Below are 27,689 nucleotides of genomic sequence, written 5' to 3'. Positions count from 1 at the left end.
CTATCACAGAAATGGGATGGGGCTAAGTCTCTGTCCATAACCTTGTGCACACCCTCAGTGTCTCCTTGACACATCTCCAACCCCAGGCCTGCAACAGAAATTAGGGCTTGCCAGCCCACTGCAGCCATAGCTTGGGGAAGAGTAAAACACCACTAAGATACACCAACAAAGCCAGAAGCTCTGGTTCCAGCCCATTCATTTACTAGATAAGGAAACTGAGGCCCAGGCTCATGGAGCAGAGCCAGGAGTTGGCATCCAGATCCCTGACTGTCAGGCCCCTGTACTTCTCACTCTACCAACTCCCAAACCCTGACCCTCCTCAAGAACCTGGGTCTCAGGTGCATGCTTCACAAAGCAAGAAGAGCTAAGAACCCTCAGAAACCTTACGTCTGAAGTGGCAGAGAAACCAGAGCCATCCCTTCCCTAGAATCCTATTAGGAAGCTGAAACATACAATTATATGTTCTAATCTCTTTAAAGGGAGGGAAACCAGCAGGTTAACCAATAAAGTATGGACAATACAGTTTTTATTGCAGCTCTCAAGTCTCGCAGCCCTTTACTTCCTTTATTAACAACAGTGTCCTGCGTTTAATCGCACCACAGTGTAATCAGCATCAATGTGACCATTAGCTCAGCCACAAGTAAAGATCTCTAGAATCCAAGGATGCATTGGGTATGGAAACACTCCAGACAGGTGAGGATCTGTGACATCACAATAGGGGCAAATGTTTACTCTCTCTAATGCCTAAGTTCTAGTGAATTCAAGTGAAACACTATTTTTAAGCCTGCAGAGGAATACAAACATTAAATACTTCAAAATAAAAATCAGACAGGAAGACAAAATGATCTACCACCTTTTCATGGTAAAATAATCTGAAGAGAGTTTAGAAATAAATGAACTACAATTTCTAAACTATTATCTTATTTGCCAGTTTTGAGGATGTCTTCAGGTGCTAGAACTTGGAGACAGAAAGAATAAATATCAATGTATCACTTCTAAAGTGATAATAAACATAACCCCATCTCAGACAGATGGATTTTTTCCTACAGTGGCCAAAAAGCAAGTTGAACTCTATGTACAACAGACAAATTACACAATTAGGGTCATTTAAAAATAATGAGACTCCTCTCTTTGCCTTCTTCCAAAGTATATAATATATATTTAACAGCACATAAGAAGACACCACTTGAGCTTCCCTTGTAGCCAACAGGAAGTATTTTCACATATAAAAATTAAAAATTTAAACTTTTAAATCATTAATATTTTTTAAACATAATACAGACTTAAAAATTGTTTAACATTAACCCATGACCCTGCCCCTAGCACAAAAATCCACCCCAAATCCAGAAGTCACAGTTTATTGTTCCTAAAAATCCCACAGCACTGAACTTGATCTTCACTTCATGCTGATCACTAACAAGAGGCCCCTAACAGAAATCCCCAGGGAGGACCAGAAGCACGATCGACGCTGCATCTCTTATCTACCTGGGCAGCACTGGTGCACCTCTGCGGTCAGGTCCATGAGAGTCGGCCCCCACACTAGGGTCCTGGAAGGGTGAGCTGGCAGCTTCCCTCATCTTCCCCCTCGAAGGCTGTCCAATAAGCACCTGGGAATTGACTTTTCTTGGGAAAAGGGTGCTGGTAACAGCTGTCAGGGCCAAGGCAATAGTGAGAAGTTCAGTTCTCTGCTCTTTGGATGAACTGTGTAAAACATTTCTTTTAAAAGACACAATGTTAAAAATATTAAGAAAAACGTCTACAAAATCTGGAGGGCTGCCTCTTCCTCAGAGGGTAAAGCTTGTGGGGTGGTGGGAAAAGAATTGAGGGCCCAGAACTATAACTCTGCAGCAAAAGATAAATAGATAGATGCCCTTCAAAACACGTCACATTCTTAAGATGTCTTGCTGAAGAAGCAAGAGCTGAGGGTGACTGTATGAGTAAGAGCAGGACGGGCGCCAACTCCTGCAGGGGGAGGGTCCTACTGTGCGCCCCACTCTGCACAAGAACGTCAGGCTTTAGGGCAGCTGCCATCGGCCCCAAGGGGCATCAGGACTCTGCCTCTGAAGCAGAGCTGCTTTCCCGACTAACTTCAATCTGGAGAGATGGTAAGTTATCTAACCGGCTCTTCTTTTGGCGAGACTGTTCTTTCTCCTTAATCAGAGCCCCCCATGCCCTTTGCAGCTCAGAGTCATCTTCCTCAGTGCCAGGCACCCTGGGATCCACTTTCTTCATGTTCTTTTCTTTGGTCTTGGGTGCAGATCCTAAGCGAGTCCATAAACTACCTGTTTGGGTGAGAAGGCATTTCAGTTTTGGCAGTCAATGCTGAGACACAGGGTAGTACTGAGGAAGCAGGGGCACTGCCAACACCTAACATGCAGGAGACAGTGGGAGGTCTGTGGGACTTGCAACCACTGTGCAGTCTTGGGCAGGTAACCTCACCTCCTTGGCTGAAGTCCCCTGCCTGCAAACTGAGGGATCTAGATCCAGTGGGAGACTCAAACAGTTAGGGGACTGATGTCCCCCATGCTAGGCATACAGGAATCATCTGGGAGGCTGTCAATGCTCCACCTGCCCCACCCTGGTGAGACTCACCATCCTGTGTAGTTTCATTCTGCCAGGAGCAAGCCATTCCAAGATCACTCCCAGCTGTAACATTCTGCAAACTGAAGGGCCTGCTACACTGTAAACTTTCAGAGATTCTGCCCACTATCCACTAATTTTTAAAATATACTTCATTAATGCCTAACAACAGAGAAATGTATTTAGAATTTCATAGTATAGCCACACTACAAGGCACTTAACAGCTTTATTCATAAGGAATATAACAAGCGGAAAAATGATTACGATAAAATGCTATATGAAAAAAGTGGGCTATGTATATGGACAAAGACTGGAATAGCATACAAGAAACTAAAAAGTATTTGTGCTAAACAGAACCAGGGGTGGTTTTCTTTCTCTTTTCTAAATTTTCCATATTGTTATCATGACGGTGGTCATGATGATGATGATGATAATGGAAGAGGAAAAATAATTTATTTTTGGCATATGCTATTTCCTGTCTCCTGCTAACAAAGTATTTCTATGCTACACCCATTGTCCTTGCTCTTACCCAATTCCCATCCCCATCAATTTTAAGTGTTACCAACCTGATTTCTTCTCCCGAGTATCAGAGTAGAGGCCTTTAATGTCTTGCCTGGGAACACCTAGCCTACTATGTACATCAGAAAAGGGCTCTCTCCGAACAACAGGGTTACTACTAAAAGCCTTTTCCGGAGAATATGGTCTTTTTCCTAATCGCTGGCGTATATCTAGAAAAAGAAAGAAAGTACTACTGTGACCAAGTGTGTGTGCTTTGCTATCCGGATTGTCAGCCTGAGATCTCTGCAGAACCTGGTGCCAAATCTCCTCTAGTGAGGACACAATCAGGCTTCTAAAAGCCTTGTCTCTCTGTAATCAGTCTGGATCCCTTAGGAAAATTCAGACGTTGAGGTTCTCAGAGCAAAATAATCTCAGCTGACTGCTCCAGAAAGGAATTTCTGAAGCAGAATCAACTGTTTTGTTTTTTCAGTAGAACTGAGCAGAGCAAATAATTTACAAACATTTCGGCTGACAAGTAATACTGCAAGTTCCCTGAGGGCAGAAGCCACAATCTTTGAACATTTAAGTTCTCAATAAACTTACTACATTTAACAATAAAGGTAATGAGATTGGCAAAAAAAAAAGGATCAAGGGAAGATGTCTCAAATCAACTTTGCTTTTTCCCCAATCCCCCCAAAAACTTGCCTGTCCTCTTGCGCTCCTTCTAACACTAACAGCAACAAGGAAAATATGTTTATTAGCAAGTCATTGTGCTAGGGCTTTCTTACTCTCAGATTGTTGCTCATTCTCCCGGAGAGCAAGCATCCTCATCTTTCCGGTCCCTCTGGCCTGGGCCCATTGGCTTTTCTCCCTTTCCTTCCTCACTTCCCACTGCCAAGTCTTCTTCCTTCACAAGGTTTGATGTTCTCATTCATTTTGTCTCTACTGTTTCCGACCCTAGTTCAGGCCTCCTTACTTAACTCTCTACCCAACCCTACTCTGCCACCTAACACAGATATAAGATCAGGTTACTTATCACCTCAAAAAACTAGGTCTGCCAACTGAGATCCTATTCCCTCCCCATGGCCTTGCCCTAAAGCCACTTTCTTTAAGAAGCCTTCCACAATTCCCCCAGGAGACCACCCTCCCCTCTCTGCACCCACAGTCCACCACTTACAGACCTACCAGAGCACTTACTGCATTCTGCTCTGGAGTGGAATTATCTGAATGTGCGCACTCATGTTTCTCCATCTGAATTCTATGACTTGGCATCCTCTCCAAAGACTTCTAACACTCCCAGCACCTAGCCCAGGGCCTGGCACATAGCAGGCATAGCCAAGTAGCCACTGTATGTGTCTGTGTACATGTAAACTATCTAGCTCAAATTCTTAACCACTTATACAACAACCCAACTTAATTTTTACCATCCTTATGTATAAAGTATACCAATGACTTATAGAGTAAAAATTGCTTGGGACAAAAATATTGAAAGTTAGTATTGCAAAAGTCTGATTAATTCTCTTGTCCTCAAGTGCCAATGCCTAACCCAAAATCTAGAAGTGATGAGCCAGGACAACTAAATAGGTCCACAAATGGCAACATGATCCAAGAACCTATCCCTGCCTCAATTTGCTTTCTGGAGCTAAGAATGAAGCCCAGAAACACCACTGAACAACAATACCTGATTTAGCACTGCTGCCTGGTGGCCGCGGACGTGTGTGCTGACGTTTTTCATCTAACAAATGTCGGACATCTGCAAATTTCTCAGGCAGCAATTTGTTACCAATTCGGTTTTTGATATTGCTTGTGGATATAGTATCTGCCCTCATAGAGTTTCTTTAAAAAAAAAAAAAAGAGCATAGTGAATCAACTTGAACTGTGGGACAGTGCCCACAGAACAATCTTATAAATCTTAGTGAAAACAATTTAAGAGACCCAATCTAAGATGGCCACCATTCACTTACAAACACCACACATCAGCAACTATTTGCTTACAAAAATCCTGATCAGCCTGCTGTAAAAAGGGCAGTCAGGGTAAGCAGGTTCCCGAGTTTTCCTGAGTGGTTTGCCGACATGATATCTGAAAGCTAGCACAGAGCACGTAACTGTGTCTGCTTCTCCTGGGACAAACACTGAGCAGAGGCCCACAAAGGGCTCCAGGCCTCTGCTCACCCGGGCTGTGATTTGGCTATAGTTAAGGTACAACACAGTCTACAACCCCCTTCTTTAAAGGGCAGACTTCTCTGTCAAAGACATCTGCTACCATGCTGGGGACCAGCATTATTCTGGTAGCATTCATCTTCAGAAAGTTCTCCAAAAACTAAAAATACAGATGTGAACAAACCAGCTTGAATGTTTTTTCTCTTTTCCCCACACATACCACCAAGAACACTTAGAGAGAACATCCCCAGACCCCAACCCTTTGAGTTGTACAAATGCTATCTGCCCTCAGGAATCTGCTCATCCCCACTAGCCACCAAAGAAATGCATATTAAAATAACTATTTTGGGGCCGGCCCCGTGGCTGAGTGGTTGGGTTCACACACTCTGCTTCAGTGGCCCAGGGTTTCGCCGGTTCGGATCCTGGGCGCAGACATGGCACTGCTCATCGAGCCATGCTGAGGCAGCATCCCACATGCCACAACTAGGACTCACAACTAAAAATATACAACTGTGTACCAGGGGGCTTTGGGGAGAAAAAGGAAAAATAAAATCTTTAAAAAATAAACAAATAACTATTTTTTTATCCATGAAATTAGTGAAAATTAGGAAGAGTGATAATACCTAAGGTTGGTGAGCATATAGGTAACAAGTGGTAATGTGAGTGAGTAAAATCTTTCTGGAAGGAAATTTAGCAATACCACATTTTAAAACATGCACAATTGTTTTATGTAATAACTAGAATTCAACGAATTTATCTAGCAGTGCAACAGTAAGAAAATGGAAACCTAAACGTCCACCAACAAGGGATTGGTTAAACAAATCACAATACTTCTAAACAATGGACTATACACAGTTGAAAAAATAGCAGATGTCTACATTAAATGTAAAAAGCATAATGCAAAACAATGTATATAGCATAACTTCATTTTTGTACAAATATATCTGTAATTTCTCCATGTGTTATGTATGTGCATAAAACAAATAGAAATGTTATTCACCCAATTGCTACTGTCGTTATCTTAGGAAAGGATGAGACTACAGGTGATTTTTACTTTGTATATTGTCTATAGTTTTTATAACAAGGATCACTTCTTGTACATTTAGAGGGAAAATCAGATACTTTTATTAAATTCTACAAAAGACTGAAATTAGATCAGATAAAAGTGACTGTAAAATTAAGAAAAATTAAGAAGTTAGTAATTGGTATTAAAAATAAAATTAAAAGCTAGCATTGATAAAAAGAAAAAATATTTTACCTAATATTTTTCAACTGAGATTCCACTTCATCAGCATACATAGTCATTTTCATGCTCTTCTTTGGTGAAGGAGTGGAAATCATTTTCAGTTCTAGATCATAGTCCATCTCATCAGAGTCTGAGCTGCTGGCACTGGACCGCCTAGACGTGCTCCGCTCCCGGGTCTGCTTGAGAGCGGGGAGTTCCTCATGGTACTCTACCACCACCCTGTCATCTGCATCCATGTCCTGGTCCTCCTCCTCCTCCTCTTCCTCTTCCTCCTCTTCTATAGGTTCCTCAGGAACATTCACTAGTCCTAAGGAATTTAACCAAAACACATTAGGAAAAGCACTATAACAAGTCTGATTTTCCATTCTATGATGGTGAACTTTTTTAAAAGATGGGGTTCCCACACCCAAGATTTTACTGGAGCATTATCTATAGTGCTAATCTGGTTACCATTCTGATACCCACAACAGAAGAATGGCTGGGTAAAATGACCCAGCAGCCTGATGCACTATCACAAACTCATCTAAAACACAGTCAAGCATCATTATTCACAGATTCTGTATTTGTGAATTTTCCAAATTTATTGTAACTCCAGAATCAATACTCATGGCACTTTCATGGTCAACTGTGGACATGCATAGAGCAGAAAAAAATCTGAGTCACTAGACATGCAAGTTCTCAGCTGAGGTCAAACAAGCAATGTTCCGCCTTCTCGTTTCATTTCTCATACTGTAAACAAGCGTCCTTTTTGCAGTCTATTGAGTGCTACTTTTCCACATTTTCGCGGCTTTTGTTGGTGATTTCACTCTTTAAAATGGCTTCCCAGGGTACTGCCAAAGCTGTCTAGTGTTCCTAAGTGCAAGAAGGCTGTGATGTGCCTTATGGAGAAAATACGTGTGTTAGAGAAGCTTCATTCAGGCACAAGTTACAGTGCTGTTGGCTACTGAGCCCAATGTTAATGAATCAACAATATGTATTAAATAAGGTGTCTTTAAACAGAAACACCCATCAAACAAGGATATATACTCATCAGTTATGAAAATGACATGACCAGAGTCTCTGAAGGGTTTAGTATTTGCTATTTCAACGATCATCGTGACTTTATAGAACATAACCACCACAAATAATGAAAATCAACTGTGCTTTTAAAGTTCACAGAAAAATGCCTCTAAGTGGTAAAAGCAGAACATAAAATATATGTCCACAAAAATTATCATATTTAATATGAAAAGACAAATAGGAAAAATGTAAAATGAAACCAGTTGTCATATTAGAGTGCTAGAATTAGGAGCACTTTGCTTTTTAATTTATTTAATATGAATATAAAGGTTATATGATGAAAAGTATCTTAGAGTAACTGAAATTGGAAAAGTTTAACTGTGTAACAGAAAAGTATGTACATTATTAAGATGCAGACTTCAAATGTACAATTTTGGATACATGCATTAAATAAAAACATATAGACTTCACTCTCCCCATCCCTGTTACAATGATGAATGTGTATGCATGTTCTCCCACGTCTGTATCCTGACTTGGTTAGTTCTACAAAGCCTGTAGAAGATTCCACAGGTTGGGTTCAAAATAAAAGCAAATCTTTATAAAACATAATTAAAATAGTTCTTTATAATAAGCATTAAAAGAAAGAAAGAAAGAAGAAATGAAATGCAAGTCATGATACCCCACGTTACTGAGGCATCCATGTACATGCCAACAAGTGTAAACACTAGACATAGCAAGCAGCCTATTTTCTTTACCAAAGAAAAAATAAAATCAGCTCATCTGACAACATAATCTTTAAAACTTTTTTTCATGCAGCCTTTGATATTAATAGTAGAAACATTATATTCCTAAGAAAAGTTTTATTTTAATTTTCCCTAAGTCACATCCGGCCTTTTTTGTTAGAATAGCTTTTATAAAATCATTTGACCTCTTTGTATGGGCAATTTAAAATTAATCGTGACTTGACTTACTTTCCTATATGTTGGCAGAGGGTGAGGGCAAGGAAGAGAGGATGATAAAGTTTGGAACCTTAAAAGATTGTATTAAGAATAAAAATATGATTTCGGGAGCCAAACATGTGTCTACCCAAGAGCTGAGCAGGCAACTACCGGAATGTCGGTGTTTATAGGACGTCAAGCCAACGTCATCCCCAATCAGGGCTCTCTTCTTGATCACATCCCGCTGAATGCGACGGGAATGATATCTTCGCTTCCTGCAACATTGCCAAAACAAGCGCATAATGAAAAACCAACAGGAAGGACCTTGAAACCCACTAATTAATTTCAACTATGCACTGACGCAATGTTAGGTGCTGAAACAGAGACATTTACATGAAACTGAAACTCAGCATTTTCACACCATTTACCACAGTTAAGAATCTTGAATTCTTTCTTCTTGTCTTCCTTTGAGTCCACACATGGTGTTGACATTCCACTGCAGAATATCAACTGAAGGATTAAGAAAAGCTTAAGTACTATTTAAACTATTATATTTTAAGGTTTTGGACTCACCAAGAATTACTAAGAATTCCTTTCATGCCTCCATAATTTGGATTCCCATATTTCATGTAATACTGACTTCTTCTGGCTGCTCCAAGTTCCTTTTTGTCATCTAAAAATTAATTACAACAATTACCTAGGATTTTCTGTGGGTATGAAGACAATGTTGAATGGTTAAATAAAAAAGAAAGAATGTTTTCCATAGCTGGGATCAGATCAGCACCATCTGCCAACAAGAGGGAAAGATGCACTATGAACGCTCCCTCCCTGAGTCCCTACTGAGGCCGAGCAGTGTGAGGAGGGTGGACCAAACACAGACAGGAATGAGGTTAAGCTGCTGTTAAGGAATTGACCAACTTCACAGAGAAAACACTAAAGAGAAAAAAAATACAATACACAAGGTTCCAAGAAGCACAAGAGAGCTTCAGCCGTTACAGGTGTTCAGGAATCAAAAAGGCTTCTAGAAGAGATGGCATTTTCACTGCCCGCTGAAAGATGGTATTTATTTCTGAATGACAACACTCCAACAACACAGAATCAGAGTTAAAGAAAGAGATTATACATAATTCCATATATTTGGTAAACCATTTTTCCAGTTTATCATGATGTTTCTCAAAATGGCTTAAAGAAAACAAAAGAGTACCAGGTATCTAGAATGCACTCAAACAGCCACTCAAACGAGTAAATGTAGAAAGGATCCCATTTATGAAGTTAAAATGCCAGTTAATAGACAGGAAAGACGGTCAGTGATCACACATATTTTCGTGACATAAAGGTCTTCGACAATCCTTGGACACTCGCTGACCGCAAAGCACGAACACCAGTGCGAATGTATCCAGTGCTACAGATGAACTTAGTAGCACAAACCAGTATGTTCACCCTACAAAAAAACATGCCCAGCAGCTCCTTGGAGAAATGGCTGATTCCAGATCTGGGCAGGGAAAGCACAAGTTGAGTCTGGAAAAACAAAATGTTTTATTGTGCCGTAAAGTAAGAAAGTGCTCAAAGAATCATGGAGGCACGTCAAAAGAACACCGCTTGAAGGGGCTCTACTGCCCAAATCCAAGACAATGAGTGAACCAAAGTAATGACAGTAATGGATGATAACCAACTGAATAAAATACGACGCCATGAGCATAAACTGATTAAATAAGTAAGTAAATAAATGAGTAAAAAGGGAAAGCTTGCTCTTACAGCGGACTGCCAACTAATAAAGAAATGATAGAGTTAAAAAGTCATCAATGGATGCTAAAGCTATTGCATGGAAGTTTGATGAGGAACAGGCTATTTACATAACCTCAAAGTATCTCCCCACAAATCTTTAAATTACAAATGGAAAAAGGGTAACTTTACAGTGGAGAAACCTAGTGATCATCACCTTAAGTGATAAAAGTTAACATCCGTGGGAAGGAGACAAATAAATACCATGTGCTTCCTGATATCGAGCACTGAAAATGACACATCACTTCTGTGGTATTCTTGCCTAGAAGGCACAACCCAAATTTAATCAGGAGGAGACATTAGACAAACCAAAACTGAGGAGCAGTCTATAAAATCAAGAGCCTATACTCTTTAAAAATGTCTCAGTCAAGGAAAACAAAGGAGAGAAGTAGTTCCATATTCAGGGAGACCAAGGAAACATGGCATACTTAAATACTCGGTCCTGGAGTGGTTCCTTGTTTAGAGGGGGAGTAGTATAAAGAATCCAAATCTATTTGATAACTATCACCATCATCATCAAGAACTGCTAACACTTACGCGGCACTCACTGTGAGCAAGGCAATTTTAAATTACAGAGCGGGGGGATTATCGGAACAACTGATGACAGTTGCAGACTGTCATGAATGTGGACTGCGGATTAGGTAATAGTCTTGTATTAACGTTAAATTTCCCGATTTTGGTAACTATATGTAAGACAAAGACCTTATTCTTCAAAAATACATACTGAAAGTATTCAGATGTGAATGGTTACTGTCTCCAGTTAACTCTCAAATGATTCAAAAAGCCAATACACACACACACACATATATTTTTAATGCACACCAAGATCATCGTACATAAAAAGCCTTACAAACTGTAAGAGGCTTTTAATTTAATTCCTTAGAGAACAAGAGTTGGATGGCACTATTGGCAATGTTAGGAGATTATTACTACAATAAATAAAAACATACAATTTTAAAAAGTGTTCCTAGTTCAAATGACAAATTGGCTGAAAAGCACATGGGGCAAACCAATTTAACAGAAAATAACATACTTTAGGCAGAAATCACAAAAGTATACAAATACTAACATTCACTTTCAAAGTCCGAAATTCAAGTCAGGCAGCAAGCCATCATTTCTTAAGCACAGAACATTACAGTTGAAGGGACTTTGAGACTACTTGATCTAACTGCTGATCCGAAAGAGAAGGATGTCGTTCAGTAATAAATCACTTTGATGAAAAGTAAAAATCAATTCCAAATACCACATTTACCTTTCGTAGCAAATCTCATGAACAACCTATTTCCTTTGGCGAGTTTGTTAGCTGGACGGAGATCGTTTCTTAGCAAAGATTCTTCCTCTACCTGAGACAACGTGTCCAACTTAAGAAAAAAGAGCATTTTCAATATAAAAATCAAAGCCTTTTTCATATTTATTCAGTAGCAAAGTTACCCTTGATGAAGAAAGTGTCCTAACTTTAATAATACTCGTCAGCATCACAGCACTAGTCCCTCTGCAGAACTTCTAAGTGAGAGGTGGCCCCTGACAGCCTGTCTACAAGAGCAGCCTCCATGGTCCTCTACCCGCTTTCCCCTCTTTACTTCTCTTCCCAGCACTCATCACTTCCTGACCTGACATCACTTATCTGCATATCTGTGTATTGTCTGTCTTCCCCACTAGAACGTAGGCTCCGAGAGGGCAAGGACTTTGTTTTGCTTGACGCTATATCCCCAGTACCTAGAATTTGGTATACAGTAGGCACTCAATAAATAATTTTTAAATGAATACATTTTAATATTTCCAACAACAGTACATACTCCATTAGGAAATATGCCATTACTTGTTTTCTCTTAATTTTATTGATTAGATAACACTTCAAAGTATTTCTCAAAAAAACCATTTTCTTTGATACAGAAGTGTGAGTACTATTCTAAGATCTCAACACGAATCATTCATTACAGTCACACGAACTTAAAGGCCAAGAGCCTGGTGCATCCTCGGAAGGTCTAATGGTGAAAGCCACAGGAAGAACAAAATCTACCATGTCTTTAAGCCTTAAATAAAAAGACAGCATGCAGTTTTTTACAGTAAAACCTTACATGTATCTTTGCCCTATTACTAACCTCTACATCACTTGAGTTCTCATCTTCAACTTCTCCTTCTTCAGCCTCATCATCATCTGAACTGTCTTCCTGCTTGTCTAAAATGGAATGTGAGGGACAAGGTGAACCTTAACATAACTCCATCTCATATAATTTAAAAGTCCAATATTTTCCCCTCCTATTTACTGTTGATCCAACACACATCATAGCTTATTTCAGAAATAACTGACGATGAGATGTCACATAATGCTCTGCACAGAAACCCAAACTGACTGTGTAAACAACAGGACTTTCAGCCCTAAAGTCTCTCCTTTGTGTTCAGTTACCTTTTTTACTTTTCTCAGATGACTTGTCCTCATTGGCATCCCTGCTTCTTATCTTATCCAGGGCGGGCAGAGAGCTCATATTGATAAGGGCTCGTGTGGCTGTCATTTCATCCAGCCAAACCACATTACCTAAAATAAAATTTAAAATAAAACGTTACATCACATCCCAATGGTAAGTTTTTTGAGAGCAGAGACTTCATCATGTTCACTGCTACAGCCTCATCTAGCTACAGACTGATGACAGTAAACATACAAACCAACTCATGACAGGAAGTACAGAAAGTAGTCCTAAACACTCTTTGATGAAATTAGCCTAGAGCTGCATTCCCAAACTGGGTTCCACAAAATAATGGTCAAGTATGCCACGAAAAAGAGTTCTGTATATTACAATTGCCTGGCATACAGTGAGTGCTATGTAGTCTTAGCAGTTCTCGATAACGATAATTACCAAATAAATATGGATTATCCTTTATACTACTACCCCCTACAGGGAAGCCCTCCACTGTTCCTTGTCATTTGGACATGCTAAATGATGTTCCCCACTGTAGCATGGATGATGATGGTATCCATGGGATATAAACAATGGAGGTATGACAGCCACTTGGCTTTGTAGCAACTAATTTAATTTTGCTTCTTTAAGGAAGAGAATTTAGCAAGAAAAAGCTTATGAGAAGTCTCATTTAAAACAGCATTTCTGGGCCAGCCCGGTGGCACAGTGGTTAAGTTCACACGTTCCGCTTCTCAGCTGCCCAGGGTTCCCCGGTTCAGATCCCAGGTGCGGACATGTCACTGCTTGGCAAAAGCCATGCTGTGGTAGGTGTCCCACATATAAAGTAGAGGAAGATGGGCATGGATGTTAGCTCAGGGCCAGTCTTCCTCAGCAAAAAGAGGAAGATTGGCAGTAGTTAGCTCAGGGCTAATCTTCCTCCAAAAACAAAACAAACAAACAAAAAAACGCCCCAGCATTTCTCAAACTTATGTTACCCTTATATCTTAGTTTGGGAAATGAAGGTCTAAAGATTCTCACTTTTGTTACTAACATGCCACATGGCCTTGGGCAAACAATTTCCCTTCTCTGTTTCTCAGTTTCTGATGTACCATGAGAGGTAGGTGAACTGGGTAATTCTAAGGGTCCCTCTGACTCACATATCCCTTAGTTACGGTTTTAATGACTTAAATCAGGAGTTAGCAAACCAACCTGCAGGCCAAATCCAGCCCACCAGCTGTTATTTATTGATTTGCCTGTCTGTTTATTTATATTTGTACCAGCTTTATTTATGTATAATTAATATACAATGAACTACACATCCACCATGTTTTTGTACATAAAGTTCTATGGAAAACAGCCAGGCTCATTCAATCATGTATTGTCTGTGGCTCCTTCCATGCTACAATGGCAGAGCTGAGTAAACATGACAGAGACTCTATGGCCTACAAAGCCCAAAATAGTTACTATCTAGTGCTTTGTAGAAAATGGTTTGCCAACCCCTGATTTGGATGGTGTAAGTTAAGTAAAAAGAAAAAAGCAGAAAAATCTTTTACTTCGTCATATTTCTTCTTCTTTCAATGAAAACCCTGAATCAACATTCTGTAAGAAAACAGTTGTGAAAACCAGGCCACTATCAGGGTACAACCTCGTAGGTCAGAAAGCTGACAGTAAGTAAAGCCAGACTACAAGTGAGTCAAGACAAGAAGCCAGCAGAATGGTTACCAGAGGGCAGGCCAGACTTGGAGTGGGGAGGCAAGTTAAAAATTACAGTGAGTTCACAAGTCGGACAGCTCACATGTTAGGGCAAGCAGGTGAAGTTCCAAAGCAAGCAGCGGTGAGAGGTATGGTACAGTGTCAGGACGTTCTGGTTTAGTTCTAGGTCAGAGACACTGAGGCAGAAGCAGAGCTCTGGCAAGCTACAGGGCAAGGTGCAAAGTAAAGCCTTGAGAACACAGTCCCAAGTCTACACAGCCTATTTTTACAAAGTGTTGAACACCTCGTGTAATTTATTGAATACTGCACTGAAAGTGAAAAACAGAATGGCTGTGAGCATACCGGTTGTTTACCTTCATGGACGCATGGCTGATTGGGAGCTGCGGCTCGCTGCCACTGCCCAGCATCACGACAGAGTATCATACAGCATATCGCTAACCCCAGACAAGGTCAAAATTCAAAATTCGAAGCACTACAGTTTTTACTGAATGCGTATCGCTTTCACACCATCTTAAGGACAAAAAATTGTAAGTCGAACTGTCATAAGTCAGGGACCGTCTGCAGTCTGAGCCATAATCATTCACCATCTGAGATGGCAAGAACTCTTAAAATCATAAACAAAAGCATATTCAACAAAAACTGGAGTGTACTTACAGGAGGTATCATCCAACCATTCAATGTGAGCTGGAGGATATTCTTTAAAATAGGAAAAGATATCCTGGGTACTCATCTCATCTACTCCACAAATGTAGATTGTCTCCAGTCTCACTTTGGGGATTGCTAGAAAAACAAGACACAGAAAAGATGATTTTCTAAAAGAATTTTCCTACCCACTATTGTACATCCTACCATTACCCTTAAAACGGTTCAGATAAAGTGTATTTAGAGAAGAAATATGCTGAAAGAGATGACAATTATTTCAAAAGAAAAAGATGGCAGTAAGGTAAACTATTATAATTTTTATCACAAACAGTGTGAAACAAATAATTTAATTCAGAATAAGCATATTAAGCTGAGAAAGATTAAACACACTGTTTTGGTAAAATACACGATACCTTTCCCCAAATCGGCCTGCAGTAATTTGTAAATTAAAGCAATATCAAATTCAACAGGATGACTCACTGAACTTCACAAGCTGATTCCAAAATTTTTAAATGTATGTCAAAGAGAAATGTGCAATAGTCAAGATGATTCTGAAAAGAAGAAGAGACAGTGCCCCTGGATATAAAGCGAAGGATGAAACTAGAGTAAAGAAATCCTACAAAACAATAAGAAAATAACAGCCCCCCAAAAAAAGGGCAAAGGACATGGGCAGGCAATTCACACAAAAGGAACCACAGAAGGCCAATAAACATGAAAAGATGGGTGACCTCCTTAATAATCAGGAAAATGCACATGAATACAAGATACCAACTTTCAGTGACCAGATTGTTTTTTAAATTTATGTCTGTTAATATCAATTGCTGGCAGTGTGGGAGGAAGGAGCCACTCCCTCTGCTGGTGGGAGTGTGAACTGGTGCAGGCACTCACTCTGAATTGCAAACTGGGAGCGTCTATTACAGACATAATGGAGCCCACATGCCCTATAGGTGCAGGAATTCTACTCCTCAATACCCACCCTAAACACACGTGGGTTCACAGAGGAGCTCACACAAAGATGTTAGCTGCAGCCCTATCTAACAACCCAGCAGCTATCAGAGTAATAATTACGGTTTATCCATATTAAATAAATCATGGTTTACCCATATTCTAGAACGTTATGTAGTTAAAAACAATAATTTATCATATACCATGGAAAGATTCTAAGAAACCTTATTGAGTGAAAAAAGCAAAACGCAGAAAATACATACAATGTGATAACACTAAAAATATTAAAATAGAAACGCCACCATACATTTTCTAAGGGTACATATTCGTGTACACAAATACCTAGAAAAAGGCCTGCTATGATTCACTACAGACTAATAGTTGTTACCTCTGGGGAAGAAGAAAGGTTGAACGCTGTGGTCAAAAAGGAACTTCAGCATCACCAGGATCATGTTAATTTTTTACTAAATAAGTATGATATCTCCTTTAATCCTTTTAATTGTGAAATATGCAAATAGATCAATAAGAAGAAAAAATTTTTTAAATACCTGTATCTCCACCACCTAGCTTTATGCCTAATTTCTTTAAAAGATTTGAGGCAAATAAATAAAACATTACATACAAAACTGGGGCCTGTGTAACCGCCCCACATCCCTTCTCTCCGAGCTCCCTCCTCCCAAGTAATTCACTTATTTAAAACAAATAACTTAAAATACATGTGAATACTTGCAGATAAAAAAAATTTTTTAGTAGTTATTTTGTCATTTTGAAGAGTAAAAGACAGGTTCAATGGGAGCCGTAGGTGTGACCAGATGAAATCAGGTGAGCACCCTTCTGCCAGCCAGACTGACGAAGACAGAGATACCATCAAGATTTATGAACCCAGCAAGTCCTTATTAGTGCCCAGCAGTGCAACAGTGAACAGAGGCCCAAATAAGATGGATGTCCCCAATAGACACCCAGAGTAACTCTAACATGCAGGATGGGAAATTCAGTTTGGCCCATGGAGCCTTCTCAGTTCTTCAAGCTAAAAGCCATGACTTTGGAAGAACTAGATCCTACGGGAAGTAAAGAGATGGTCCTGAAGAAGGAAACAAACAACAGGGAGAGTTCCTGGTGATGGCAGAGGGAACAGACTGAGGAGGATCAGGGAGAAAACATCGTGTAGGAGATTGGCTGATCTGATAACAAGGATTTAATCATAAATGAGACAAGTAGAGAAAATAAAGACCAAAGAAATGACAAAAATAAATATTAACGGCATCATAGCATTGTTCTAATAAAACATTACAACAAAATTTTTAAAAATAAAAAGGTGAAGAGATAGCTTAAAGACAAAAGAGAAAAGAGTGTATGGAACAAAACTTGCCTCAGATGTTTACATTTTAATGTAGAGAGAACGGTATACACATCTAGAAATGGGCAGTGTACAATCTTATTCAAAAGAAGCAAGTAAAGTCATAAAAAAGAGATGCAAAAGCTGTATCACCGCAGAGATAAACTAGTCTTAACGAGCTGGAGGACTGAGAAAGGTTCATTCGCAAAAGAGAACCAAACTGACTGACAGAGGCAAGATCCACTAGACACGGGAACTTTGTTAAGCTCGAGACCTGATGGAAGACTGCCAAAGAAGAACGCTCAATACTTCCTCACCTTACTGACAATGTCAGTAAATAAAACAAAGCAACAAAGGAGACGTCTAGATTTATGCCCAACCGATGAGAAAGGCTAACTGCCGAGGTGGCAGTGAACAGCCGCACTGGGAAGGAGGACCAGACATCTACCGAGTGCTGACTACAAGGAAGGCGGAAAGGTCATCTTGTATTTTCTAACAAGAAAGAAGACAATGAATGACAGGTGGTAGGACATCAAACTCAAGTCTTTAGGAAAGGAGATTCTTGAAAATTCAGAGAAAAAGTAGCCAATCCCAAAGCCTCAGATCATAAAATTGGGCAGTCACTAAATCCAGTAACTCAGAGTATGAGAGGTGATCTCAAGGAAAGGGAAGGCAGCAAAGCCTAGGTGAGCACAACTCGCCAATGAATAAGGGAGATAATTACTAATGACAAACTACTAGACAAAGGCAAGAGAATGAATGTAAGAAATGGAAGAATCTGGGGCCGGCTCCATGGCCAAGTGGTTAAGTTCGCGCGCTCCGCTGCGGCAGCCCAGGGTTCGGATCCTGGGCGCGGACATGGCACTGCTCATCAGGCTACGTTGAGGCGGTGTCCCACATCCCACAACTAGAAGGACCTGCAACTAAGATATACAACTGTGTACGGGGGGGTTTGGGGAGATAAAGCAGAAAAAAAAAAAAAAGATTGGCATCAGTTGTTAGCCCAGGTGCCAATCCTTAAAAAAAAAAAAAGATTGGCAACAGTTGTTAGCCCAGGTGCCAATCTTTAGGGAAAAAAAAAGAAATGAAAGAATCTGAAAGACTAACATCAGGCTATCCAGCAATATGGAAAATGCTGATGATAGGCTGTCAAGTGAAAAGGAAAAAAGCAGTATGACTACAAAGGGAATAATAAAAAGTCCACACCCAGAAAAAACTAGTAGGAAATACACAAAATGTTGGCAATGCCTGGGCTTGGATGGTGAACTGTGGGTGACTTTTCTTCTTACTCTACTTTCCAAATTTTCATTGGTGAACATGAATTGTTTGTATAACCTCTAACTAAGAAAAAGTTATAGTCCAGAGCAAACAGGCTCGTCAAAAATGCTGATGGCTTTTCTTTTTTTTAAGTGTTTGGAGCAACAGTGTTTTGGGAAGATAACACAGAACTGTTGATCTGTTTTGCTGTCTATTTTACTAATTGACAGTAGAATAGGTATTATTAAGAACTAAAACCCGACAGGTGACAACAGCATAAGAATTAGTTTTAATAGATTTAAATCTTCTAGTCCAGAATTACATCCCAATGTACTGACTCAAACACTCAGCTGTGACTTCAAAATTAAGTAGAAATTAGGTAGGTAGTCTCTAAAAAGTTGCAAAGAAGGAGTGAAGTACCTTAAAGCCTTGAGAAGGACTAATCCTGTCTGATTTTCATAAAAGAGGAAAAAGAAATTCCCAAACCACAGATTGAAAAGATTAATGTCATTTTCCGGAATTAAAAAGAAAGAGCTTATCAGACAGAACCTGTGATCCCTTAAGATCAAGTCTTTCCCCTAAGAAACAATATGAGCTCACTAAGAAGCAAGGCACACTAAACCTCTTTTATGTTTTGATGGGATTACCAGGACAAGAAATGCAAAGACTACCATAGATGGTGTCCTACCCTCCGTTCATTAAGGCATGTAACCTAGTTCCTCATGACAAAATGAAACGTGGGCCTGATAAGAAAATAAGACCTACAATTCATGCATCTATGTTTCATGGCATAATACAGGATTATCCTGTTCCACATTTACCAACAACTGAATGAAGATGCAGGAGCCATGCATACCAAAGTGAGTAGTACAGCTAAAATGCTGAAAGGTAGAATTAAGACGAAAATTCACTCAACAGGCCGAAATGGAGTCTTGAAATCAATAAGATGTAATTTAATAGAGACAAATAAAAAGCAGTAATTTCTTTAAAGTGCCTCAAGTACAAAATGAGAAAGACTGTTTTGATGAGTGCAACTCCTGGGGAAAAGACCTGGGTCCTTTAGTGGACCAGAAGATGAATATAACACTATGAAATGAGTAGGATAGAGACTATAGTAATAGTCTTGCCATACTCTGCATGTATCCAACCATATTTGGAATCTACACCTCACCTGACGAAGGAGGTGGGAGGGAGCCAGAGGAGGGAGACCAGAAAGTCACGTCGCATAAAGTTTAGGGACGGGCTGCTCATTCCCTCACCTGAAGGGTTATTGTGTGAATGAGGAAAGGACTTGACGTTGTTCTCAGAGTCACACAGTAACTAACAGACAGAAATTACTCAAAGCAATTCTGCTCAACATGAGGAATCCAAAAACAAGATTGCCTGCCTCATAAATAATTCTTGTGCCATCACTAGGAAACCTTCAGGCAGAGACCAAAAGACTATTGAGAACTTTGCCAAAAGGCCTGCAGCACCGGGCAGGAGGTTGGTGCAGATGATCTCTAAAGTCCCTTCCAACCATGACAGCTTTGATCTTGGGGATAAGGAGACCAAACCTTTTTGACACTGAATCACTCAAGAGCAGCAAGTCACTGTTGATGCAGAACGGTCTAGTGCAGCCTATTCCAAACGACGTCCCTGACTGCTGGCAGAGAGGTTAGGAACACAGGCTTCAGTCAAATCAGCCTTCAAATCCCGGCCCTGCTACTTACCCAGCTGTGGCTGGGCGAGTTTCTCAACCTCTCAGCACCTTAGTTTCCTCATTGGTAAAACAGAAATGATGAACACTTTCCCCTCACAGGGTTGTTGAAAGGATACGTTAACCACATAGCAGAGTGAATGACATATAGTAAGCATTTACCCAATGGTATCTTTTATTATTGCTGGTATTAATAATAAAAAGAAGAAATAAGTTGACACCTGGTACAGCTGCACGAGTCAAGGTGCTTATTCCAATTTCCCCATTCTCCCAAGAGGCTAGGCCACTTAGATGACTGCTTGGAAGATGGAGAACACCAAACAATGAAAATAATAACTAACATTTACTGGGAATTTACTATGTGCCACACACCACTCTGAGAACTGCAAAATTTTGTCAGAGCCTCTCAACAACCCTATAAGAACTATTGTTATCTGCCTTTCCAGATGAGAAAACTGAGGTTCTTAGAGGCTAAATAACTTGCCCAAGGTCAGCAGAGCTAGAAAGTGACAGGTCAGGATTTACATACAGGCAGTCAGGCTTCAGAAAGCATGCTCTTTTTTTTTTTTCTTTTTTGAGGAAGATTAGCCCTGAGCTAACATCTGCTGCCAATTCTCCTCTTTTTGCTGAGGAAGACTGGCCCTGAGCCAAGATCCGTGCCCAGCTTCCTCTACTTTATATTGGGGACGCTTACCACAGCATGGCTTGCCAAGCAGTGCCATGTCCACACCCGGGATCCAAACCGGTGAACCCCGGGCCACCAAAGCAGAACGTGCGAACTTAACCACTGTGCCACTGGGCCGGCCCAGAACACATTCTCTTAACCACAACACCAATGATTCTCAATCCTGACTGTACATTAGAACTCCCTGGGGAGATATAAAAAATAAGAACTACTGCTGAGACCTATCTAGCCCCCCTATTCTAATTTAAATTAATCTGGGATAGGCAACAGGGTTCTCCAAAGTTCAGAAACATTATCCTAGGCCACGGTGCCTCTTGGATGAAAAACAAGTTGTAATGAGCAACCTGCCACAGGCAGATCTATTGCTTTTTAGGAATATCTTTAGAACTATGAGACCAAGATTGCTCTTCCAAAAAAAAAATTTTTTTGTTTAATTAAAATTTAATTCCAAAAGTAATCCTACTCAGGTAGGTATCACATTCCATTTTACAGACAAGGAGACTGAGATCTAAAAAGGTTTATTCACAAAAAAACTGAAACTAGATTCCAGGAGGGCTTAGCGCCCTAAAGGGCTCCAACAGAGGCGAGACAGAAACGTGAGCAGCTGATTAGCGATGCCTCCTGGAGGAAGAGACATGTGAACCAGACAAAGCATGGGGACAAGAAAGGGCAAATCAGCAGAGTGAAAGGCATGAACAAAATCAGAGGCAAGATATCACAAGGAATGTTCACAGGACTAGAAGTAAACAGGGTGGTAAAACTACGGTGCTTTCAAGGTGGAGTTGTGAGAGAGGCCTTAGGGGTCTACCTGGGCCCAGACTGTGTTGGCACATGAATGCCAAGCTGCACAGCTGTGCTTGGCCTTCACAGGACTTTTCCTGAAACAGAAATCCACTCAAGCAGATGCCCGGAAACCCAGCCTGCAAAGGAAGCAAGGTCATATTTCCAACTTGAACTCATGATGCAGAAAAACAGCAAAGCGGCATCCAGAGTTCAACTCTGCATCCAAGCTACTCTGTCCACCGGGATGGACTGAGGAGGTTTGGGTCTATGGTATCATATCACATATATAAGGCAAAAGAGCAAAGTAGTTAAGAGCAAGGCTTCAGAGTCAGATAAACCTGGGTTCAAATCCTGACTCCACTTTTGCTAGCTACATAACCCTGGGCATTTGCTAAACTTCTTTGAGCCTGTTTCCTTCTTTGTAAAATAGCGATAGAAATATATTCCTCATGGGGTTGTTGCGAGAAATGAATAAGAAATAAATATGTAGTCTGCTAATTAACACAATGCCTGGTAAGAGAGCAAGTTCTCAAGGAATAGTAGCTACTTTCATTCATTCAATGTTTTTATCAACCAAACAAGCCTAGAGAAACTCACACAGCAAAGCAGAGACCTTTAACATGCATTCAGAGGGCCAACTATCAAGCCCTTTACAAACACCCAAATGTGCAAACACAATAGAGGGAGACCTTTTGAATTCATAGACTTCTATTAGAGTGGGATAATAAATATGGCTGTGAACTCACTAAAAAAGTAAAAATAATTTCCTTTTGTATTTATAAATTGCTTTGGAAGACTAGGGCAGATTACTATATCTGATAATTCAGGGTGAGTTCTAGGAAGCAAAGTATTCTAATAAAACACAAAAACAAAATAAAATCACAAGCCTGTATCAACAGAGGTATTAATGGCTTTCCTGCACCAATCTCAATATTGCTCTGAGTCTCCTAAAAGAAAGCCTCACTGTGACATACTTCCACCACGTCTAAAGGCAAAGGGAAGTTAACACTTATACGATAAACTCAGAAAATGAGTAAGAGTCCGCAGAAGCATAGGTTCTAATCTCAGCTCTGCTGCTAACTGGTGACTTTCTCTGGGCCTCATCAGACAAGACAATCTCTTCTTTTTGCAGCTCTAACATCTGAGCCACAGCTAACAGCAGCTCAGCTTTAACAAGTCACCTCAGAAACAGATCCTTCACAAGTCCCTTCCTTTGGGAGCATTTGGCTGAGGACTGGACATGCAAAGCAAGGCCAGAAGCACAAGGCCATGGCGGGGAAGTCATTCTTTGGGGAAATGTGGAAAAATTCCCCCAAAACACCCTGTACCTTTCTTCATCATGTCTCGGTCCAAGGCTACATTTCTTTGGGCAAGATTTACTTCTGATCGAAAATGGAAGCGCTTGGCTCGCTGTTCTTTCTTTTCAATTGCTTCCTAGAAGATAGAGAAGAAGTTAAAGAAGTGAATGGAGGAGGAAAGTTAAATCACAAACACAACATGATGCATTAGTGACAACCCTAAAATAAATCGGAAGAAATAAGCAACATCAGGCCTTTTGTAATTTTTGCAGAGAAATGGCTATCCACGGTCAATGACTAACAGGGCATACACTCATACTGATATAATTTGCAATAATCTCCATGATGATTCAATGCCTATCACTGTGTCTGGGGCATAGTAGGAATTCAATGAATATTTATTGATTCAATGAGTAATGAATAATGCTTTAGTTCTCCAACATTTCATCTATTATTAGCAACCTTATGCGGACAAATTACACCTAAATGATGTGAACATCCCAATTTTCCAGGTGCAGAAACTGAGGCACAAAAAAGTTACAAGGTTAGCTGGAGGTACTTCAGCTAGTAAGGGGGCAGATCTTCTGATCTCAGTGCTATTTCTAGAACCCCTCCACCACCCCCATTTCACATAGTCTGTGTGCATGATAATCACACCTATCACATTATGTCTGCCTGAGCAGTCCACTCCCTAAAGCTTTTTCCTGGTTTAAAAATAACATTGAAGCAAAGAAACTCTCTCCTCTATTCTAGGCTTGTGTCCATGGAATTGCCAGTTTTCATCTTTAAGTGACAAGAAGCATTGACACTTCACTGAAAAACAAAGTAATCAGCTTCTTAAGTTTTTTTCCAAGAGCTAAAATAAATCCAGGTCCAACTGTGGGTTTTTGATGGCTCTTAGGAACCCTTCCCTAATTGCATATTGACTTTGCCACACTAATTGAAGGTCTAACTATAGAAAGCTTGTGGGGATTGGTAAAGCAGCAACACTTCTGTTATTTCCCAATAGTTATGCTAATTTTCTTCACTGAAGTCTTCCCAGTGCAAACAACTAATCTACCTTCCTTTAGTAACAAGTGCCAATTCCGGGGCTACCTTCCCCCATAAATTTGTTTCATACAATGGCAAACTGTACAGGATTAAGAACAGTAGAAGGGCCGGCCCATGGCCGAGTGGTTGACTTCACGTGCTCCACTTCGGCGGCCCAGGGTTTCGCCGGTTTGAATCCTGGGCACGGACATGGCACTGCTCAACAAGCCATGCTGAGGTGGTGTCCCACATGCCCCAACTAGAAGGACCCACAGCTAAAAAATGCAGAGCTATGTACTGGGGGGCTTTGGGGAGAAAAAGGAAAAATTTTTTAAATCTTTAAAAAAAAACAGAACAGTAGTCTACTTCTTTTCCAATTACAAGAAGAAAACATCTTCACTTTATTCTATTTTCTTGTCTGTCTAAAAAATGATCAGTTCTTTCTTGCAGCCTTTAAGCAATCTGAAACAGACTGAGACCCAGATAAAATATGAAAAAGGCAAGCATGACATATTTACTTTTATTTTTGCTTTTACACGTCTAATATAGTACTATTATTCAGCATTATAATTCAAATTCTGTTCCAAACTTAACTGCACATATTAAAATTTAAAAGAGTGTCTAAGTTGAATATCACCAATTAAAACAACAAATATGTATTAACTGTTTATAATAAGGAAAATAATCAGTTTGGCTCTGTGAGGAGTTACAATGCAGCTGGTAATCTAGTAACAGCAATCACTAGATAAAGGCAATACTCCTAGGTACTGAGAGCAATCCAGCTGACTTGGTCTTCAAAGTTTAGACAGCCACACAATCAGGAAATCCTATTTTTGTAAGCCTGCAACTAGTGAGGAATAAAGACATTTACTAAGGGCCTACTATGTGCCATGCACTTTTCATGTTTTGTTTCATTTAAAGTGGAAAGAGTATACACATTTTGAGAGAACGGACATAACATAAAAAGGAATTCCCAGTGCAGAACTTTTGCTTGGATATGGTTAAGCACAGGCATCTAGGTACAGTTATTTTATCTTTTCATGGATGTGAGAACATACCAATGCTGCCCAGATGTTTCCAGGATGCGTGAAGGCATCACTGTGTAATAAAAAAATTTAAATTAAAAAAAATTTTTTAAATCCAGCAACCAAAGAAAAAAGGAGGTAAAGAATAATTGCTGTTCTACAAGTCTTAGGGACCAGGTTCATTAAGTTCACCAGCTTATCAAAATGAATAAATCATGCTCTGTCTTACCTTGGAGGTGACATCGATTCCAGTGATGAAGCTGCCAGCCTTGTTTTCATATCTTCTGCTTGTGTCCTAACACGAAGGGGAAGGGTGAGAAAGGCTGACAACAACTGAGGAAAAACTCATGATAAAAGACAGCCCAACAACTGATTCCTCTTGGACAGTCAATCTTTTCAGCAATCCTTCCCCCAGCCTGACAACCCCTTATTATGAGGAAACCATTCTAACAAGAAGTCTTTTCTAGATCAGAGCCTGTCCAAAACCTTAAGTAATTCCACCTACTGAAGGTGTCCATGTAAATGAAAATCTAAAGGCTTCCATGAAAAATATCCAGGATGAGGCACAGTCACTTATCTCCCCCACCCAGACTAACAAATTCATCATGCCGGGCCACCAGGTGGAGCACAAGTCTTCACCAAAATGCAGAAAGTCCAGACTCTCCTAGACCTCCTGGGGAAAACAGTACAGGGCAATGAAAAGAGGACAGGATTTGGAAGCCCAGGACTCGAGAGGCAGCTCTAAGCTTCACTGGTTACATGACACTGTACAATTCCCCTGGCCTCTCTGGGCCTAATCTTCCTCCGTGGTATCTGCCTACCTTCCTGATTTCTTTTACTGCGTTCCCATTTGCACTCCAGAACTTTCTGTTTCTCTAACAAAACAATCTTGTTCCCAACTCAGAGCCTTTGTGCTTACTGTTGCCCCTGCTGGGACCACTCTCTTCCAAATCTGCCCATGGCTGGCTCCTGCTTGTTATTTAGGGTTCAGCTTAAATGTCACTATCTCAGAGGACTTCCCTGACCATCCTACCCCATTCTGTTTCCCGCTCTGCACACCCTCCCAAACTTCCACGCTCTCAATCCTATTAACACGCTTTGTTTTCTTCATTGCACTTATCACTATGAGAAATTATTTCTTTACTTGTGTCCCCCATCTGAAACATAAACTCCAGGAGGGAGTTTGATCTTGATCAAGCGCTGAGGACTGCGCCTGGCACACAGTGGAGGAGACAATAAATACATGTTGAACTGCATGAACAAAAAGATGATAATATCTACTTCACAACTGCAGTGACATTTAAATGATCTAACATAGCAAATGGTAAAATGCCACTACGTTAATTTTGTCAACAGAGTCATTATCGTTTGCTATCTCTATATATCATTCGCTATCATTTGTGATCTTACCTTCACCTTTTTCCATAAGTTCAGTTTAAAAGCAAGACTTGCTGACATGTGGTTAAAAAGTCGTTCGCGTCGGGTGAGAAATTAAGTATACGAGAGGAGCCATGCAGGCCTGAGACCAGCCCTAAGAACCAGACAGAGGACCACCAAACCACAAGCAAAACACGTCTCAGCATCCCATTGTGAGGACCAAGCACCACTGCCGGTTCGCTCATGTTTTGGTTTCATTAAGGGTCAGATGCTGGGGCCCCGGCGTAGGTGCTACCCAGCAGTGCAGCTGCGCGGGGACAAGAGGACCCTAAAGTGACAACGGAAACACCGAGCTTCTGCTGCTGACAAGCCCAGCCCTCCCAAGAGAAACCAGCCGCGCGATGTCTAACAGCCACCGCTCCACCAGCGCCGGACCCGCAGGGGACCTGGATGCCGGCGCCTGCCCTTAGTTCCTTCGGGGCCGCTCCTGGTTCCGTTCCCGCCCGGGCTCTCCCTTTATCTCAAGCCCCAGACCATCCCCGCCCCTCCTCACTCACCCCTCGCACAGATTGGCTCCGGGGCGCAACGAAGGGGGTGTCCTCAACTGCACCCCAGCTCTCCCCCACCTCCGCGGCCCCTCAACACCCGTTTCCGGGCGTCCCGGCGTCCTTTCTGCCTCTCCCCGCCTCCCCCCAAGCCCGGCGCCCCCGCCCCCGGGCGCTCGCTCGCCTCTCCCCCTTCCCCCGACTTTCCCCGGCCCGGGCGCCTGCCGCCGCCCCTTCCGGCCGCTCCGGCGCGGGGCAGTCCCTCGGCGCCCTCCTCCTCGCCCCCCGTACCGGGATCAGTTCCTTCAGCGAGCGCCGCACCGGCACGATCTCCAGCTCGCCCTCCTCCACCTCCATGGGCTCCGGCTCGCCACGCTCCAAACCGGACTCCGCCTCAGGCGACGGGAGCCCCAAGGCCGGCGCCGCCGGGGCCTCCGCCTTCACCGACACTCGCAGGCCCCGTACGGCCGCCATCGCCGCCCGCCGGCCGCACCACTGAGAGCCCCGCCCCGCACACCCGCTGGCTAGAGCGCCGCCGCCACTGGCCACAGAGCAGCCGCCGCCGCTACCTAGAGCGTCGCCTGCTTCGGCTAGAGGCTCCCTTCAGCGCCGCCGCCCCCTGGTGGACGGAGGAACCCTGGACGCCTGGAGAGGGACCTAGTGAGGAGGTGGGACCCAGTGGGGATGGGGGTGGGGACTGCTCGAGGGGGCGGAGCCTGAAGGAGATCGGTGTGGTCTGGGCTTTGAAAATAGCTA

General features: G+C 41.5%; 1 protein-coding gene across 2 annotated transcripts; it reads right to left on the bottom strand.

The window, feature by feature from the left end:
• Positions 1-511: 511 nt before the first annotated feature.
• On the bottom strand, positions 512-27,471 carry NCBP3 (nuclear cap binding subunit 3). 2 transcript variants are annotated; one of them, XM_014832646.3, is made up of 14 exons: positions 27,225-27,471; positions 25,241-25,306; positions 22,988-23,093; positions 14,967-15,092; positions 12,611-12,739; positions 12,306-12,382; positions 11,456-11,564; positions 8,995-9,094; positions 8,593-8,696; positions 6,497-6,791; positions 4,760-4,914; positions 3,147-3,308; positions 2,120-2,282; positions 512-1,648 (listed from the first exon to the last, which is right to left on the bottom strand). In XM_014832646.3, exons 1-14 carry the CDS (start codon positions 27,405-27,407, stop codon positions 1,540-1,542), a joined length of 1,884 nt encoding a protein of 627 aa, XP_014688132.1. In that variant the 5' UTR covers positions 27,408-27,471; the 3' UTR covers positions 512-1,539. The 2 variants fall into 2 exon arrangements, with proteins under 2 accessions (XP_014688132.1, XP_070338665.1); XM_070482564.1 differs by lacking the exon at positions 27,225-27,471 and adding an exon at positions 26,946-27,078.
• Positions 27,472-27,689: the final 218 nt, after the last annotated feature.

Source organism: Equus asinus, chromosome 13, assembly GCF_041296235.1.
Source record: "Equus asinus isolate D_3611 breed Donkey chromosome 13, EquAss-T2T_v2, whole genome shotgun sequence".
NCBI lineage: Eukaryota > Metazoa > Chordata > Mammalia > Perissodactyla > Equidae > Equus > Equus asinus.
Note: the sequence above shows the minus strand (reverse complement) of the source record. Positions and strands in the feature narration are given on the sequence as shown.

Bases quoted from the DNA above. Each gene is read 5' to 3' on its own strand.
- NCBP3 (XM_014832646.3), bottom strand. From the start codon at position 27,407: ATGGCGGCCGTACGGGGCCTGCGAGTGTCGGTGAAGGCGGAGGCCCCG. The intron at 11,565-12,305 runs GTTAGTAATAGG...TTTTTTCTTAAG, and splicing joins AGAACTCAAGTGATGTAGAG to TTGGACACGTTGTCTCAGGT. The intron at 1,649-2,119 runs GTTAGATAACTT...TGGCCCTGACAG, and splicing joins TCTCGCCAAAAGAAGAGCCG to CTGTTACCAGCACCCTTTTC.